The sequence below is a fragment of the Parasteatoda tepidariorum genome, chromosome 9 (genome assembly GCF_043381705.1).
Source record: "Parasteatoda tepidariorum isolate YZ-2023 chromosome 9, CAS_Ptep_4.0, whole genome shotgun sequence".
Taxonomy (NCBI): Eukaryota; Metazoa; Arthropoda; class Arachnida; order Araneae; family Theridiidae; genus Parasteatoda; species Parasteatoda tepidariorum.
The window spans coordinates 76,969,374-76,986,281 of NC_092212.1; the positions used below are offsets into that span (position 1 = coordinate 76,969,374).

Below are 16,908 nucleotides of genomic sequence, written 5' to 3' on the forward strand. Positions count from 1 at the left end.
GAGTAATGAAGTTTTGTTGTCTGCAGCCAATATCCAAAAAAAAAAGCCACTGAAGTTGTTGTTTTTTTAAAATTTAATAGTAAATTTATGCATAATATTAGGTATAAACTTATGTAGAATTAAGTTGTAAAAATATCTCTCGAATTTGAAATTTGTCTGTACTTATCTAGAAAAGATTAGAAGCTGGCAGTAAGAACATTTTCTTACTTTCAGGAAAAATTAATAAGTAGAATATATAATTGCATCTTTATCATTGTAGTTACTATGTTGGAATAGTCACAAAAATTACTTTTGCAGAAATAAAAGAAAAATTGAAAAGAATTCTAGTTACCGATTTTTAATCTTTTCTGGAAAATTTTCAGTATTGCGTTATTTTTATTGTTCTTCTGATTACTGATAGCTATTTTGCAAAGTGGAAACCTTTGTCTAAATTTAGAATGATTTTAAAATAGCAATTTAAAAAGTGTGCAACACAATCTATAAATTTTTGGATTTTATTTGCGGCCATGTGCTTTATTTAAATATTCATAAAATTATAATTAAGTAAGTTCATTCATGTATAGTTAGTTTATTACAGAATGAACAGTTTGGAAGTTTTCTGTGTTCCTAGTGATTAGCTTGTACTTAAATTACAACCTAGTAATTGTATGAAATCTGAAATACATTTCTTAAATTTGTTTACGAGAAATATAAAGTGATTTTTAAAATTATGTAGAGACATTTTCTTTGGGAAAGATCTCTATTTCCTTTCATTTAAGAAAATCATAACTTTTTAGATTTGAAAAAAATGATAAACTTTTTTATCTTATTCATATGCAAAAATTTTTAAAATTATTGATTTTTTTAATATCCATTTGCTTTCATGCTTAGTGCATAAACTTCATCTTACTTTTTATAAAATGAGTAGTAATACTTTATTTATATCGAGCTGCTCAATGAGTTATTGGCAACTGTCTGAGCAATATCCCCGAGGATAACATAAAAACTTGACATCACGATTTTGATCCTCCGATGAAAAAATGACTCCTCTGCTTAGGTAGTTCGATGACCTGCGTGTAAAAACATTTTATGGTAAGAGCAGTTTCATGAGGACCAATACTGCTCCCCTTTAGTCCCTTTGCAAAGCTGATCAAAACATTCACCCACCCACTCACTGACCGCTGCCAGACTTAGATGATCTACTAGGAACTGTTATGATCATCTAAATTTTATATATTAAACTTATATTTATAAAATTAAATGGCATGTTTTGCATTATATTTTTTTGAGTTTCGTTATGAAAGAAATAGGGCAAAAAGCTCTTAAATAGCTCCTTAAACTTTTTTTTTTTAACAGCAAGCACTGAATTTTCATTCTTTTTCTTGGAAGATGCCGGAAGCATTGCTCATTTTACATTACTCAGTGGCCACCTGTGAACGTATGTCATGGAAGCAAGCTACAGAGCTGTTCGCAGGGTGGGCTGCATTCACACAAACGGAAACATTAATGCCCCGAGTGGACTGAGATTCGAACCCACAACCATCGGCTTCGCAGTTAGGTACACTGACCAACTGGCCGGAAATTTTAGAACTAGTTTTTTTCCTTATTTTGAGCTGAATCACGCTTATATTTTTTATAAGTAAAAAATAACATATTTTGCCTCATATACCTTTCTAGTTTCTTTATAAAAGAAAGTACACGGAAAAAGCTATATCACTTTTGAGTAATTATATATGCAGTTCTAGTTTAAAAGAGTTTGAATTAAAGTTGCCTATTTTCTTTGCAGATAGAATAGTCAAAAAATTAGGGTTAGAGTTTGCTTTTCCACATTGTATTGACAGAATTCACTCTATGTAGCACAGTTATTGTATTGAAATCGCAGAACTTCCTCAGATTAAGTAATCAAAATATTGTTATTAAGTTGGTCTATTTATTTTATTGTTTTTGTCACCTCATATGGCCAAAGATGACTTATCAAAATCTATCTTATTCCACATTGACTGCATGCTGAAAAAAAATCACTAGCATTTCTTTCATATAATCATGTTTCATAAAAATAAAAAAAAAACTTTACTTATTTATTATCATTTTTCTTTTGAAAAACTCTTTTGTACAGTGTAATTAAAATATGTTTTTAAACTACTTATACAATGTATCGTTTTTATTCTTGTATATACTAATTGAATAAGTGTTTATGGCAATATTTGAGTGTTGATGTTTACTTAAATCTACATTAGTATTTGTTGAAATAAAAAAATCAAAATTTTTTAAGTAAAATTGCGGTTTTTATTTGTGTTTGCATTTATCACAGTTTTATATGCTAGTTAATTCTCTCATGACGGTCAATAGGTAAGAGTACAGTGGTTTGTGAATTTAATTTCCCAATATAATCTAATTTTAAAACTATCATTGATAATTGAAAGAAAAAATTTAATTCTTCACATTGTAATTCGGTTCGAATACCGATGTAAAGATTGTGGGTTCAGGTTTTACACAAAAGAGGGTGAACAATAAAAAATGATCTAATAACAATGGTTTCAGGCATCGATTAAAGGAGAGTGGGTTCGAGTACTGATGGAAAGATAGTTGGTTCAAGTTTTAAACAAAAGAGGGTGAACCATAAAAATTGATAAAATAGCTTTGACGCAGCGATTAAAGGAGAAGGGGTTCGAATACCGATGTAAAGATTGTGGGTTCAAGTTTTAAACAAAAGAGGGTGAACAATAAAAAATGATCTAATAACAATGGTTTCAGGCATCGATTAAAGGAGAAGAGGTTCGAATACCGATGTAAAGATTGTGGGTTCAGGTTTTAAACAAAAGAGGGTGAACAATAAAAAATGATCTAATAACAATGGTTTCAGGCATCGATTGAAGGAGAGTGGGTTCGAGTACTGATGTAAAGATAGTTGGTTCAAGTTTTAAACAAAAGAGAGTGAACTATAAAAATCGATAAAATAGCTTTGACGCAGTGATTAAAGGAGAAGGGGTTCGAATACCGATGTAAAGATTGTGGGTTCAAGTTTTAAATAAAAGGGGGTGAACCATAAAAATTGATCAAATAACAATAATTTGAAGCAGCGATTAAAGGAGAGTGGGTTCAAGTTTATTGGAAACATTGTTTGGGACATGCTAAGAAAATGACATTTTGAAGTTCAATTGAATTTTTTAAATATACAAAACATACAATGCTAGTTCAAAGTCATTTAAAAATGCTACAGGATTCCCACTGGTCCTTGAATTTCAATCTCGTCATAGAGTGGGAACCCTGTGCTAACAGCAATGCAAATTATTAATTTTTTTTTAAAAAAGCTCTTTTAGGATTATACTACTAGATCTTGGAGCAAGGGACAGTGAATTGTCATATTTCGTGAAAATCACCCATATACATACATATTAATCTTGATTGTCATATTGTGTACCCCCTAAGAAGCCTATAATTAATTCCTCTGGTATAACTAATCACTTCCTTGGGTATAATTAATTCCTTGGGCTCATTTTAAAGGTAATAAACACACAATTATATATATATAAAAAAAAGGCATAAGTGGCCATTGCGGCCCCACTAATTGATCTATGAAAATTTCCTGTGGAAGGGTGAATTGACTCATAGAGGCCTAATTTCAGTTCGAGTATGAAAATTATAGCATAATATTAAAGGTACTTTGGCGGTCTTGAAATAGGAACCTTTTTCCAGCCATTTTATTTTATTTTTTATTCCATTATGCGTTCTTTCAAAAAGAAAGACACTTGATTCTATACATAAAAGACTTTTCGCATGCTAAGTTATCGTGAAAATATTGTAAAATGTGTTTTAAAAATAATACAATATAAATAAACAAACTAATTTTTCGGGACTTTTCCAGTTTTTAAGCATTATTTAAAATTTCCCGAATTAAAAAAAATATTTTTAATACATAGGATCCTTTAACATATTTCGAAAAACACATTAAATAAAAAATATAATGTTAAGTAAACAAAAGAAGAAAAAAATTTAAAAATTGACCTCAGCCTGGGTTCGAACCCACGCCCCCTCGATCCATGCGTAAGTCACTAGCACATGGTCTTAGCCGTTGGACCACGCTTATACGGGGATCGCGCTACAACATAGCTTCAAGTACCCTCTCCCGGTTTGCTAAACAAAATACTTAAGGGGCCTTTGCGGCCCCCAAATTGGTCTATAAAATATTGCTTTGGTAGATGGGTTCTGCTCATAGAGGCCTAATTTCGGTCCGAGATGAAAATTATAGCTTAATATTAAAGGGAAGTAGGTTGGCTTGAAATCATATCCTTTTTTCCGCCATTTTATTATATTTTACTTTTTATTCCATTACGCATTCTTTCACAAAGAGACACCCTTGATTTTATACTTAGAACAACATATATCGCCTGTTAAACTATCGTGAAAATATTGTAAAAGAAGTTTGAAAAAATAATATAATATAAATAAACTAATTTTCCGGGATTTTTCCTATTTTTAAGCATTATTTGAAATTTCCCGAATAAGACAATTCTCTTTTATTTATGGGAATCTTTAATAAGTGAAAAACACATTAAATAAATAATATAATGTAAAATAAACAAAGAAGAAGAAAAAAATTTAAAAATTGACCACAGTTGGGATTCGAACCCACGCCCCCTCGCTCCATGCGTAAGTCAGTAGAACATGGTCTTAGCCGTTGGACCACGCTTATACGAGGAGCGCGCTGCGACGTAGCTTCAAGTACCCTCTCCCGGTTTGCTAAACAAAAGACTTAAGGGACCATTGCGGCCCCCCTAATTGGCCTATAAAAATTTGCTTTGGTTGAGGGGTTCACCTCATAGAAGCCTAATTTCGGTCCGAGTTTGAAAATTATAGCATAATGTTAAAGGGAAGTAGGTTGGCTTAAAATTTGATACTTTTTCCCGCCATTTTATTTTATTTTATTTTTTATTCCATTATGCTTTCTTTCTCAAAGTGACACCCTTGATTTTATACTTAAAACAAAATATGTCGCCTGTTAAACTATCGCGAAAATATTGTAAAAGGCGTTTAAAAAAAATAATATAATATAAATAAACTAATTTTCCGGAATTTAACCTATTTTTGAGCATTATTTGAAATTTCCCGAATAAAAAAATTCTCTTCTATTAATGAGATTCTTTAATAAGTCGAAAAACACATTAAATAATATAATATTTTCCCGCCATTTTATTTTATTTTTTATCCATTATGCTTTCTTTCTCAAAGAGACACCGTTGATTTTATACTTAGAACAAAATATTTCGCCTGTTAAACTATCGCGAAAATATTGTAAAAGGCGTTTAAAAAAATAATATAATTTAAATAAACTAATTTTCCGGAATTTAACCTATTTTTAAGCATTATTTGAAATTTCCTGAATAAAAAAATTCTCTTTTATTAATGGGATTCTTTAATAAGTCGAAAAACACATTAAATAAATAATATAATGTAAAATAAACAAAAGAAGAAAAAAATTATAAAATTCAAAAATTGACCACGGTTGGGGTTCGAACCTACGCCCTCTCGCGCCATGCGTAAGTCGTTAGCACATGGTCTTGGCCGTTGGACCACGCTTTTACGAGAATCGTGCTACGACATAGCTTCAAGTACCCTCTCCCGGTTTGCTAAACAAAAGACTTAAAGGGCCATTGCGGCCCCCCCTAATTAACCTATAAAAATTTGCTTTGGTTGAGGAGTTCAGCTCATAGAGGCCTAATTTCTGTCCAAGTTTGAAAATTATAGCATAATGTTAAAGGGAAGTAGGTTGGCTTGAAATTTGATACTTTTTCCCGCCATTTTATTTTATTTTTTATTCCATTATGCTTTCTTTCTCAAAGAGACACCCTTGATTTTATACTTAGAACAAAATATTTCGCCTGTTAAACTATCGCGAAAATATTGTAAAAGGCGTTTAAAAAAAATAATATAATATAAATAAACTAATTTTCCGGAATTTTACCTATTTTTAAGCATTATTTGAAATTTCCCGAATAAAAAAATTCTCTTTTATTAATGAGATTCTTGAATAAGTCGAAAAACACATTAAATAAATAATATAATGTAAAATTAACGAAAGAAGAAAAAAATTATAAAATTTAAAAATTGACCACGGTTGAGGTTCGAACCCACGGCCTCTCGCTCCTTGCGTAAGTCGCTAGCATATGGTCTTAGCCGTTGGACCACGCTTATACGAGGATCGCGCTACAACATAGCTTCAAGTACCCTCTCCCGGTTTGCTAAACAGAAGACTTAAGGGGCCATTGCGGCCCCCCTAATTGGGTTATAAAATTTTGCTTTGGTAGAGGGGTCCGGCACATAGAGGCCTATATTCGGTCCGAGTTTGAAAATTATAACTTAATATTAAAGGGAAGTAGGTTGGCTTGAAATTTGATCCTTTTTCCCGCCATTTTATTTTATTTTATTTTTTATTCCATTATGCTTTCTTTCACAAAGAGACACCCTTGATTTTATACTTAGAACAACATATTTCACCTGTTAAACTATCATGAAAGTATTGTAAAAGGAGTTTAAAAAAATAATATAATAAAAATAAACTAATTTTCCGGGATTTTACCAGTTTTTAAGCATTATTTGAAATTTCCCGAATAAAATTTTTTTTTCCTTATAGGATCCTTTAATGTATCGAAAAACACATTAAATAAATAATATAATGTAAAATTAACAAAAGAAGAAAAAAAATCTAAAATTTAAAAATTGACCACGGTTGGGGTTCGAACCCACGCCCTCTCGCTCCTTGCGTAAGTCGCTAGCACATGGTCTTAGCCGTTGGACCACGCTTATACGAGGATCGCGCTACGACATAGCTTCAAGTACCCTCTCCCGGTTTGCTAAGCAAGAGACTTAAGGGGCCATTGCGGCCCCCCTAATTAACCTATAAAAATTTGCTTTGGTTGAGGGGTTCAGCTCATAGAAGCCTAATTTCGGTCCGAGTTTGAATATTATACCATAATGTTAAAGGGAAGTAGGTTGGCTTGAAATTTGATACTTTTTCCCGCCATTTCATTTTATTTTATTTTTTATTCCATTATGCTTTCTTTCTCAAAGAGACTCCCTTGATTTTATACTTAAAACAAAATATTTCGCCTGTTAAACTATCGCGAAAATATTGTAAAAGGCGTTTAAAAAAATAATATAATTTAAATAAACTAATTTTCCGGAATTTAACCTATTTTTAAGCATTATTTGAAATTTCCCGAATAAAAAAATTCTCTTTTATTAATGAGATTCTTTAATAAATCGAAAAACACATTAAATAAATAATATAATGTAAAATAAACAAAAGAAGAAAAAAATTTTAAAATTTAAAAATTGACCACGGTTGGGGTTCGAACCCACGCCCTCTCGCTCCACGCGTATGTCGTTAGCACATGGTCTTAGCCGTAGGACCACGCTTTTACGAGGATCGTGCTACGACATAGCTTCAAGTACCCTCTCCCGGTTTGCTTAGCAAAAGACTTAAGGGGCCATTGCTGACCCCTTAATTTCCCTATAAAAATTTGCTTTGGTTCAGGGATTCAGCTCATAGATGCCTAATTTCGGTCCGAGTTTGAAAATTATAGCTTGATATTAAAGGGAAGTAGGTTGGCTTGAAATTTGATACTTTTTCCAGCCATTTTATTTTATTTTTTATTCCATTATGCTTTCTTTCTCAAAAAGACACCCTTGATTTTATACTTAGAACAACATATTTCGCCTCTTAGACTATCGTGAAAATATTGTAAAAGGAGTTTAAAAAAATAATATAATACAAATAAACTAATTTTCCGGAATTTTTCCTATTTTTGAGCATTATTTGAAATTTCCCGAATAAAAAAATTCTCCTTTATTTATGGGATTCTTTAATAAGTCGAAAAACACATTAACTAAATAATATAATGTAAAATAAACAAAAGAAGTATAATATCGGTCAATATTAAGGTAAGATATCGGGCTATAGGTTGAAACAGAACATTGATTTCGAATATCCTCATTTTAACGCTATTCATCCCAGTATTATATTTATGCATACATAGTATACATAGGGCCACATTGCGTACCCCCTAATTAGCCTATAATTATTTCCGCTACTAGGGTACACTAGTACCCGGAAATATATCACATGATCCAATATAAATATTATGGTCTATATTATGGTAAGATATCGGGTTATATGTTGAAACAGAACATTGACTTCGAATTTCCTCATTTTAAAGCTAATAAACACACTATAGTATATATACCTACATAGTAAACTATAGGGCCACATTATGTACACCCTAATAACCCTATAATTATTTTCTCTAGTAGGGAACACTAGTTCCCGGTAATATAATACGTGGTCCAATATAAATATTATGGGTCTAAATTTCTGTTAAAGAATTTTTAAACTTTTATAGTTTCTTAACTTGAAACGGTTAATGGCAAGTTTGACTTTTTGAAAATGTGAAATTATTCCATTTGAGATTAATAATATGTTATGACAGATTAAAGTTTCTTAAGTTAAAATTAAAATAAAAAAACGAGTTATAAAAAATTTTGTGTTTGACTGAAGAGATTGCCCAGTGATTTGGTCAATGGTGCGAAAACGCATAATTTTACTTTATATATAAAATATTATTTTTAAGGCAGGAAAATATTTTTGTTTTAATGAATGTTATTTAAGCACATTTCAATGAAAATAGTAGAAAATTTAATCATTTCTACACTCTGGCTAAAATGGGTTTAAAAAAAAATCATAACTTTACAATAAAATGCGAAAATAACTTGGAATAATTTTTCTAGTAATTAACTAGCCCTCATTGACTTTTTTTTAAAAAAAAAAATAGCGCGGTTGATGATATAGTATTACTTTTTATTCTTTAGTTACTGATTTTAGAATTGTTTAAAGAGAAGAAAAAAATTCATTACTCAGTAGTTAAAGGTAAAAAATTTATTTATACAAATTACAGTAGGGAACCGATTATCCGGAACGATCGGGCCCATCGCTATTCCGGATAACTGATTTTTCCGGTTTTCTGAATCGCTACAAAAAGCAGTTTTTTTTAATTGTTAAACCCAACTAAAAAAAAAATATTTAGAAATAATCTTAAAAAGAAGAAAAAACGATGAAGTAATACACTAATGATTATTTCCAAAATGATGTAAAGGTTCTCAAAATAGAAAGAAAAATCCAAAAATCTCACAAGGAAAAAAAATTTTTTTTTTAAAAAATGGCGGGATAATTTATCGAATTTCGTTCCGGTTTTTCGGTTTTCTGATTTCCGGATAACGGGTTCTGTAGTGTATTATGAAAACCTCAATTGGAAATCTTTGCAGCAGCTACTAATAATAATGCATTTTAATTCCAGCTTTCACTTTATAATGTATTTCACAAATAAAACAAACCATTTGAAAAATATGATACATTTATTTGAATTGATTTTACAATACATGATGATTACAATTAAAGATAAAATGACTTAGAATGAATAAAAAATACTTCAGATAGAATAAAATCACACATTTAATCATTTAATGATGAGATTTTTTGAGCTCCTAATTTAACTGGTCTTGCTAGTTGCCTCTCTTTTAATTTTTGTTTTCTTCTTTCTTCTCTCGCCATTCGATTCGCTTCTTTCTTCTGTTGCAGAGATTCGGCATTCCGTTCAGAGATAGAACCTGCTGAAATTATATTACAAAAATTTTGAATTTAAGTTGTTTTAAAAAATACATCAAATGTACATTCTTTATTTTGATTAGAAGTGGAAAATATTTTTTTGAAATCCATAAGCATTAGGGCTCTGGTAGCCCAGTGGTCAGAGAATTGGACTTTGGGAATGGCCAGTGTACGATCCGATTCCACTAAGAATATGCTCTAGAATACTATTAATAGTACATATATATGCTCTTAAATAAGTGGAATCAAAAGCCCTATGGTTGCTGAGCAGCACCATGAGTACAAGAATGTGGAAAAAATTTCCATCCCCTTCAGATCCCGAGGAAGTGGACTATCGATTAAGTGGTGTTGCTATCTATCCCTGGGGTTCTGAGCTTAGACGTACTTTCACCTTTGTGGTGCTCTCTTGTTAAACGAAAGGCGCGCCGACTTAATTCACAAAATTCCAATTGCCGGTTGGCTTGTCCAAGAGTCATTACAGGTGGCTACTAAATAATGTAATACTCAAAAATTAGGAAATAATTTTAATCGTTTGGTCATTATACCTGTGAGTTGCACATTCGATAAGTGCAGGCGATTTAAAGAGTGAATTTAAAAGATTGATGGTTAAGCAACTGTTTGATCGCAGATTTTCGGCAAGTAGAGTCTCTAAGCAATATAAAATCTCTTGGGTTTAATTGAACATTTATCTATAAATCAATTATTGGATACTAATAGCTGTGAAGATCAACCCAGGACTGGTCGCTTATGCTCTGTTCATACAAAAGAGAGCATAAAAAGATATGAAAAAATCCACAACGTTCTGATAATAAAATGGCTCCAGAAGAGAACGAGAATCTGAGAACTATGCAAATTACGTCAAATGATGACCTGGGTTTTTGTACAGAAGTTCAAGAAAAATTCAAGGTTTGACTACTGCACAAGAATTGAAAAGGTTACAAAAATGTTAGAAATAACTGAACTGGCACAGTAATAAAAGTGTTGATATAATAATCTTTTCTGGTGAGAAAATATTTTGCACGAAACTTTTTTATAATGCTAAAAATAATGTATATTCAGCAACCTTCGATGATAAATCTATAAGTGTTCGAACTGTGGAATGTTTTCAGAACAAGAATTTTGCAATGGTTTGGGCTGCAGTGTCAAATAACGAAAAATTTCCTCTGAATCGATAAAGGGGTAAAAAGTCAATGCTGAATATTAAAAAAAGGATTAGATATTTCAGCAAGATTCTGCACTGTCATACTGAGCCAAAACAACACAGGTTTGGTTCCATCCCAATTGTCCAAAATTTATTAAGCAAGAAGATTGGCCCCCTTCTTCACCATATCTAAATCCTTTAGACTATAGTATTTCGGGAGTTACAGAGTCTTAAGTTAATGCTAATCAGAACAGAAGTTTAGAATTCCACAGAGCTACTTTATAGCATGAATGGGACAAATTACCTCTTAAAATGACTTGTGCCGCCATCAGACAATGGGGCAAGAGATTATCTTTACTAATCGATAAAGATGGTGGTTGATTCGAATAAAAAAATTATAAGGTAAACTTCCATTTCTAGTGTTCATTATATTTATGTATTTAATAATTTTATATTTAATGTCTGTACTATAAAATGATTTGATATTTGTATCAATATTTTGTAGCCACTCTGTAAAAACAAAAACATAACTATTATATAGTGGATAGGCAACAGCAAAAGTCATATGTCCAATGCAATGCAAAAAATTATAATTTTGTAGACTGATTAAAATTACATTGCCTGTTATTTTTTCCTCATTTTTGTTGAAAATAAATGTTAATGAATTGTGAAGGAATTGAATACTTATTATAAACCAAAATTTCAACCTTTATCTACTACGTCATTGGAAAATGACCTGTCACTTAATTAAGTAACAAAGATGGAAAATTGATTTTTTTTCCGCCTCCATATAGTTTGAAGAAATGAATAGTTTGAATTAGCAAAGAAATCTTATTACCACTATGGCAGCAGTATGAATTTTACCCATCAACTGTCTACTATTAGGTTACTTTATATCAGTACAACAAAACATTTTATCAGAATGCTATATCATAATTGTAATTATCATATAAAAAGATGTTATATCATAATTCCAAATGGAATATATTAAGAGAGAGATGGATTATCTTATCCACTAGATGAGATAAGAAACAAGTAAGGAGCTGTGTTATCCCTGGAGCTCTAAATTTTCCAAAGCTCCTGGGTTATTTTAATTTTTTGTCTTTTAAAATTTTCGGGCTTAAAATAAAACAAAAAATTAAAGATTTTCGTGCTTTTAATTTTTGGATGATTTTACCAATTAACTTACATTTGACTCAGGTAATTTATTTAATTTTATTTTAAATTGGGATTTGCAATATTTATTTTCATTCTAAAATCTAATAATTATGGCATACTAATCATACTCTTATCAAAAATTAATTTTTAAAATTAAAATACTATTGGATAAAAATGTCATTAATTAGTATTTTAAATATTTAATTATTTTAATTCCATTATTTTTAGGTTTTTTTTAAATTAGAGATAGAAAATTCTCAGAAAAAACTTGGCAACACTGCTTAAAAACAAATTTATTTTGAATTTAAAATTCACCAAACTTTCTTCTTTAAAAGTAAGAGATGGAATTATTAGAGATAGAAAATTCTCAGAAAAAACTTGGCAACACTACTTAAAAACAAATTTATTTTGAATTTGAAATTCACCAAACTTTCTTCTTTAAAAGTAAGAGATGAATCGTATTTTATTAATATACCCTTTTATAATAAAAATTTCAAATTAAAATTAGAAACTCAAAAGCATACATAAATGTATAGGTAAAATTGACATAGCCTTAGCGGAGTAGAGAATTTAGCTTATCATCTGGGAGCAGAGCTGGAGCATTGAAAAAAATTTTTGACTCCGGGTCTGTGGGAACATGTGTGCTAAATTAAATGCCTCTTTCAAAGAAATTTAGAGAAATTAAATAGTTCAAAAAATAAATCTCGGGGTCACAGTACCTTTGCAACAATTTTTTAAAATAAAGGTATAATCATTCATTTTGAGGATGCTTTACATGCTCATTTAACTTATAATCAATAATTTNGTCGTTTAATAAAGTTAATAATGTCATTAATTAGTATTTTATTTATTTAATTATTTTAATTCCATTATTTTTAGGTTTTATTATTTATTTTATAGAAAATTTTCAGAAAAACTTGGCAACACTACTTGAAATCAAATTTATTTTGAATTTAAAATTCACCTAACTTTCTTCTTTAAAAGAAAGTGATGAATCTTATATTATTTTATTAATATTCCCTTTTATAATAAAAATTTCAAATTAAAATTAGAAACTCAAAAGCATACATAAATGTATAGGTAAAATTGACATAGCCTTAGCGGAGTAGAGAATTTAGCTTATCATCTGGGAGCAGAGCTGGAGCATTGAAAAAAATTTTTGACTCCGGGTCTGTGGGAACATGTGTGCTAAATTAAATGCCTCTTTCAAAGAAATTTAGAGAAATTAAATAGTTCAAAAAATAAATCTCATTAAATAATGTATACATACTTTTAGGTGCTGTACTTGATTCCCAATTGTCCCAGCTATCGGTATTCCAATCGCCACCAGTCTCAGGTGTAGATGGAGACATTTCCTTTGTAACCTCTGCCTTCATTTCAAATGTACTTGTACTGAATGGATCTTCACTGTCACCATGAAAGAAGGTCTTTAATCTTTCAGTATTCTAAATTTTAAAAAAAGTATCAGCAACAATTTTAATATGCCATTTATTTTTTCAAAGTCCTGAAACTGCTTATTACATTTTTATACTGATTAATTAAGAATAAAAGGCTCAATTTGTTTACTGTTATTAAGAGACACCTCTGTTATTAGTGAGTGTAAATGAATAGTCTAAAAGCAACTCCTGAAAATGATTAAAATGAGAACCCTGCATGGGACACTATATCAGAACATTGGCTGTGAATCGAGTGTATGGCTAGCTATTTTACCTTATAAAAAAATCGCAGCACAGAAATCCTTGACAAAGTGCAAAACCCATTTTTTTTATAACCGTCGTTGAACAGCCGACCCAATTCTGTGTTTACGACTACCAATGTTGAACTCCGTATCCTGGTAATTTTATTCCCAATCCCAGAAGACAAGGGAGCTCCTGGATCAGTAACTCCAGAGGTATTGATTTGTTATGGGAACATGGAGGTCTTTGAGACGCGACAGATTTAACGTGCATCAGTCACCATTTACTACCCAGGGAGTCTTCGGCTGGCGGGGATCGAACCCACAATCTCTTCGAGATGGGTCCAGTGCCCTACCAACCAGGTTATCCCGGCCCTAAAAGGCGTTTGCCTCTACCCGTATGACTGAGTAAGGAAAAGAACTTGAGAATTGGGTGAAACATGGATCTGACCAAAAATCCAATTTTCACTGAATTCTTACCGTTTGCAGGCTGAGCGCACACAAGTTTTTCATTCCTCAATTAAATAGATACCCCATAAAAACAAATTGAAAGGAAAGACTTTCTGCATTCTAATTCTTCATAAATCTATGAATCCTTATCTCCCCCTGTGCATGGATGGCTAATCACAAACAATTTGTACCTTACAAATTTTGTGGTGGGGTTGAATTTCATTGCTGGAATCAAAGTTGCTTACTCGCTGCCTCAGAGCAATCTTTTGCCGCAGAGCAAGAAGGAGAATGCTGGTGTTTAATAGGTAACCACAAATAACACTAGTCATCCAGTTTTAAAAATTGAAGAAACAATACAACTTTCTGAGATATTTGTACCAGAAATTCATATTTTACAATAGCTATATAGAATACCATAATACAATATGAGAAACTCATCATTTCTTCTTACAGAAAAAAAATTTGAAATTATGTTTATTTTTTTATATCCATCTGTAGTTAAAGAATCAAATGGCTAGGCCATGTTTCAAGAGGCTTGGGAGATAGTCTTACTAAAATCTAAAGGGATTTCGAACTAAGCGTGAGGGATATCAAGCTAAAGGAAGACCACTGACTAGATGGTTAGATGACATTGAAAGATTTAAGAATTAAAGAAGCGTCATAGTAGAAGATAATAAAAGGATGCACGGTAAATATCTGTTAGAGGCCTTATCTTAAACATGCTAATTAATGAACGTAGACACTATTTTAATTTACCAAATCAGACACAAAAAAAATTTACTTTCTCAGAATAAACATAATTTTTTTTTCTTTTTTTTTTAATAACCGGATTCTGATTTTCAAGCCTGAAAATAGGGGGGGTAGCCGCAATTTGTAAAATATAGTTTTGACAGTTTGGTCAAGAGAACGGTTGAAAGTTCAGACCTCTTAATGGTATTTTTTCTCTTTTAATATTTCGTTATATCTCAAGAACTTTCCAAGTGAATCGAAAAAATTTTGTACACAATTATAAAATTTGTTTATTGAAAGATAATTCCACACCAAAAACAATTTTTAACAATCATTATATTTATTATTTTATTAAATTAAAAAATTTTAAGTTGTAAGGTGTACAAATTTCAAATATACCACTTGCTTTAAAATTAGACAAATCAAAAAATAATCAGTAAATTTCATCTAGCCAAAAACTGGATGTTCCACTTTCTATTTTGCATAAAAACATTCAACAGTAAAAATTTGAAATTTCCTCCAAGTCTCATGCATTAATATAACAATGAAGAAAATATAGGTCTTTTAAAACTACTTACTTTTGAGACATTATTATCAGTTTCCAAACTTTCCCATTCATCTTCCCAACCATCATTTTCATTACTGGGGCTGATTGTTGAAGGAGATGGTAAACTCATCATTCCAGCTTTAGAATCTTCTTCCTGCAATAAAGGGAAGAAATAATAAATCACCTTTTTTTCATTGCATGGACTAGTCAAATATTAAATAGTGTTTAGTTGAAAAGTTAAAGATGAAGTTATAAAAATGTTAGACGATGTCATTTTTTTAATTGGATTACGTCAATAGACATTACAGTCATCTAGTATTTTTTTTCAAGCAATATTTTATAACTGAGTGAGAGAGAGAGTTTACTTATATTGTACTTAATCCTCAAAAAATCAGAGCTACTTACTAAGATGACATTTAAATTAACATCAAATCAAATTTACAAAGTTTAAATTTTAAATTAGATAACAAATTAATTGATTCTCATACAAATCAATTTGATAATTTTCAACAGAAATCTACTAACACTTCAGACATCTTTCGAAATCTATCCTTGCAAGTATAAAATCGATGTGGTGTTGTTAATATTTACACAATCTAGTTGTTGACACCGTATATTTTACCCTACCTATTTGACTCCAAAAGTAAATGTATTAACAATAAATGTTTCCCGAAGGGGAAAAATTAGAAAAAAATACTTTTTTTTAGGAGCATGAAAATTTCTAATGAAAACTTTGCAATTGTTTTTCTTTTAATTATGTGGAGCATATGCATATTTTTAAAAGGCAACGACAGATAACTCAAGTGTTGTCAACTTAACTAGAAAATTATCCACCATTCTGGTACCACATAAGTCAAAACATACATGTATATCTATTTAGCTTTTATTATAGATATATATATTTTGCAAAATAAAACAAGCTGAATAGTTATACAGGTTACGATAGATAGATGTAGTTGAAATATATTTTGGAATACTGAGGGCCGCCGAGCAATGGTCTAAACCAGTTACATGGCGACTAAATATAACAAATGGGGGTTCAAAAATAGTCTGCCAGTCGCAACATTTTTCATCGAAAATGCATGTGTGCATTTTATTATTATTTTTTTTTTTCGAAAAACATGAAACTATGAATAGATAATAATTTGAAAATTACTTTATTTCAGGCTTGTTTGGTTTTAAAAATGAGTTTTGCAATGTTTACTATATTTTGAGAAATGCTTTTTAAAAAATGCTTTATATTATTGATATCAAAAGTTTTTTTTTGATCATTTACGATTTTATTATATATATATATATTTTTTTTTTAAAAAAGAGGCCACATTAAATACATTACAACTCCCCAGTAGCAAAATTTCCAAGCAAAATTTTGTCCTATATTAAGAGTTAAGAACTGGAGGACCATTGTCATCCAGAAGAATAAATAAAAATTTCTTCAAGGGGAAATGGCCTACCCATATACTAATATACTTTTGATAAAAAAATACATTTATGATTATAGATACAATATAAATACAACTAGAGATTACTAATAACATTAACATATTATAATATTTAAAAAAAAAAAAAAA

The 16,908-nt window shown here is 30.4% G+C and overlaps 2 protein-coding genes across 3 annotated transcripts in view; one reads left to right on the forward strand and one right to left on the reverse strand.

Annotated features, from left to right (window-relative positions):
- Positions 1-16,908, forward strand: part of LOC107440675 (NADH dehydrogenase (ubiquinone) B15 subunit) — a 123,070-nt gene that overhangs the window by 70,521 nt on the left and 35,641 nt on the right. The window lies entirely within an intron of this gene.
- Positions 9,369-16,908, reverse strand: part of LOC107440674 (N-terminal kinase-like protein yata) — a 30,177-nt gene continuing 22,637 nt past the window's right edge. The window contains exons 17-19 of one of the 2 annotated variants that reach the window (XM_043053293.2): positions 15,369-15,491; positions 13,207-13,381; positions 9,369-9,639 (exon numbers count right to left, since the gene is read on the reverse strand). In XM_043053293.2, coding sequence (XP_042909227.1) covers positions 9,485-9,639; positions 13,207-13,381; positions 15,369-15,491 — 453 coding nt within the window. In that variant the 3' untranslated portion in view covers positions 9,369-9,484. Of the gene's footprint in view, positions 9,643-13,206; positions 13,382-15,368; positions 15,492-16,908 lie in introns of both variants that reach the window. The other variant, XM_043053292.2, reaches the window with a different exon arrangement.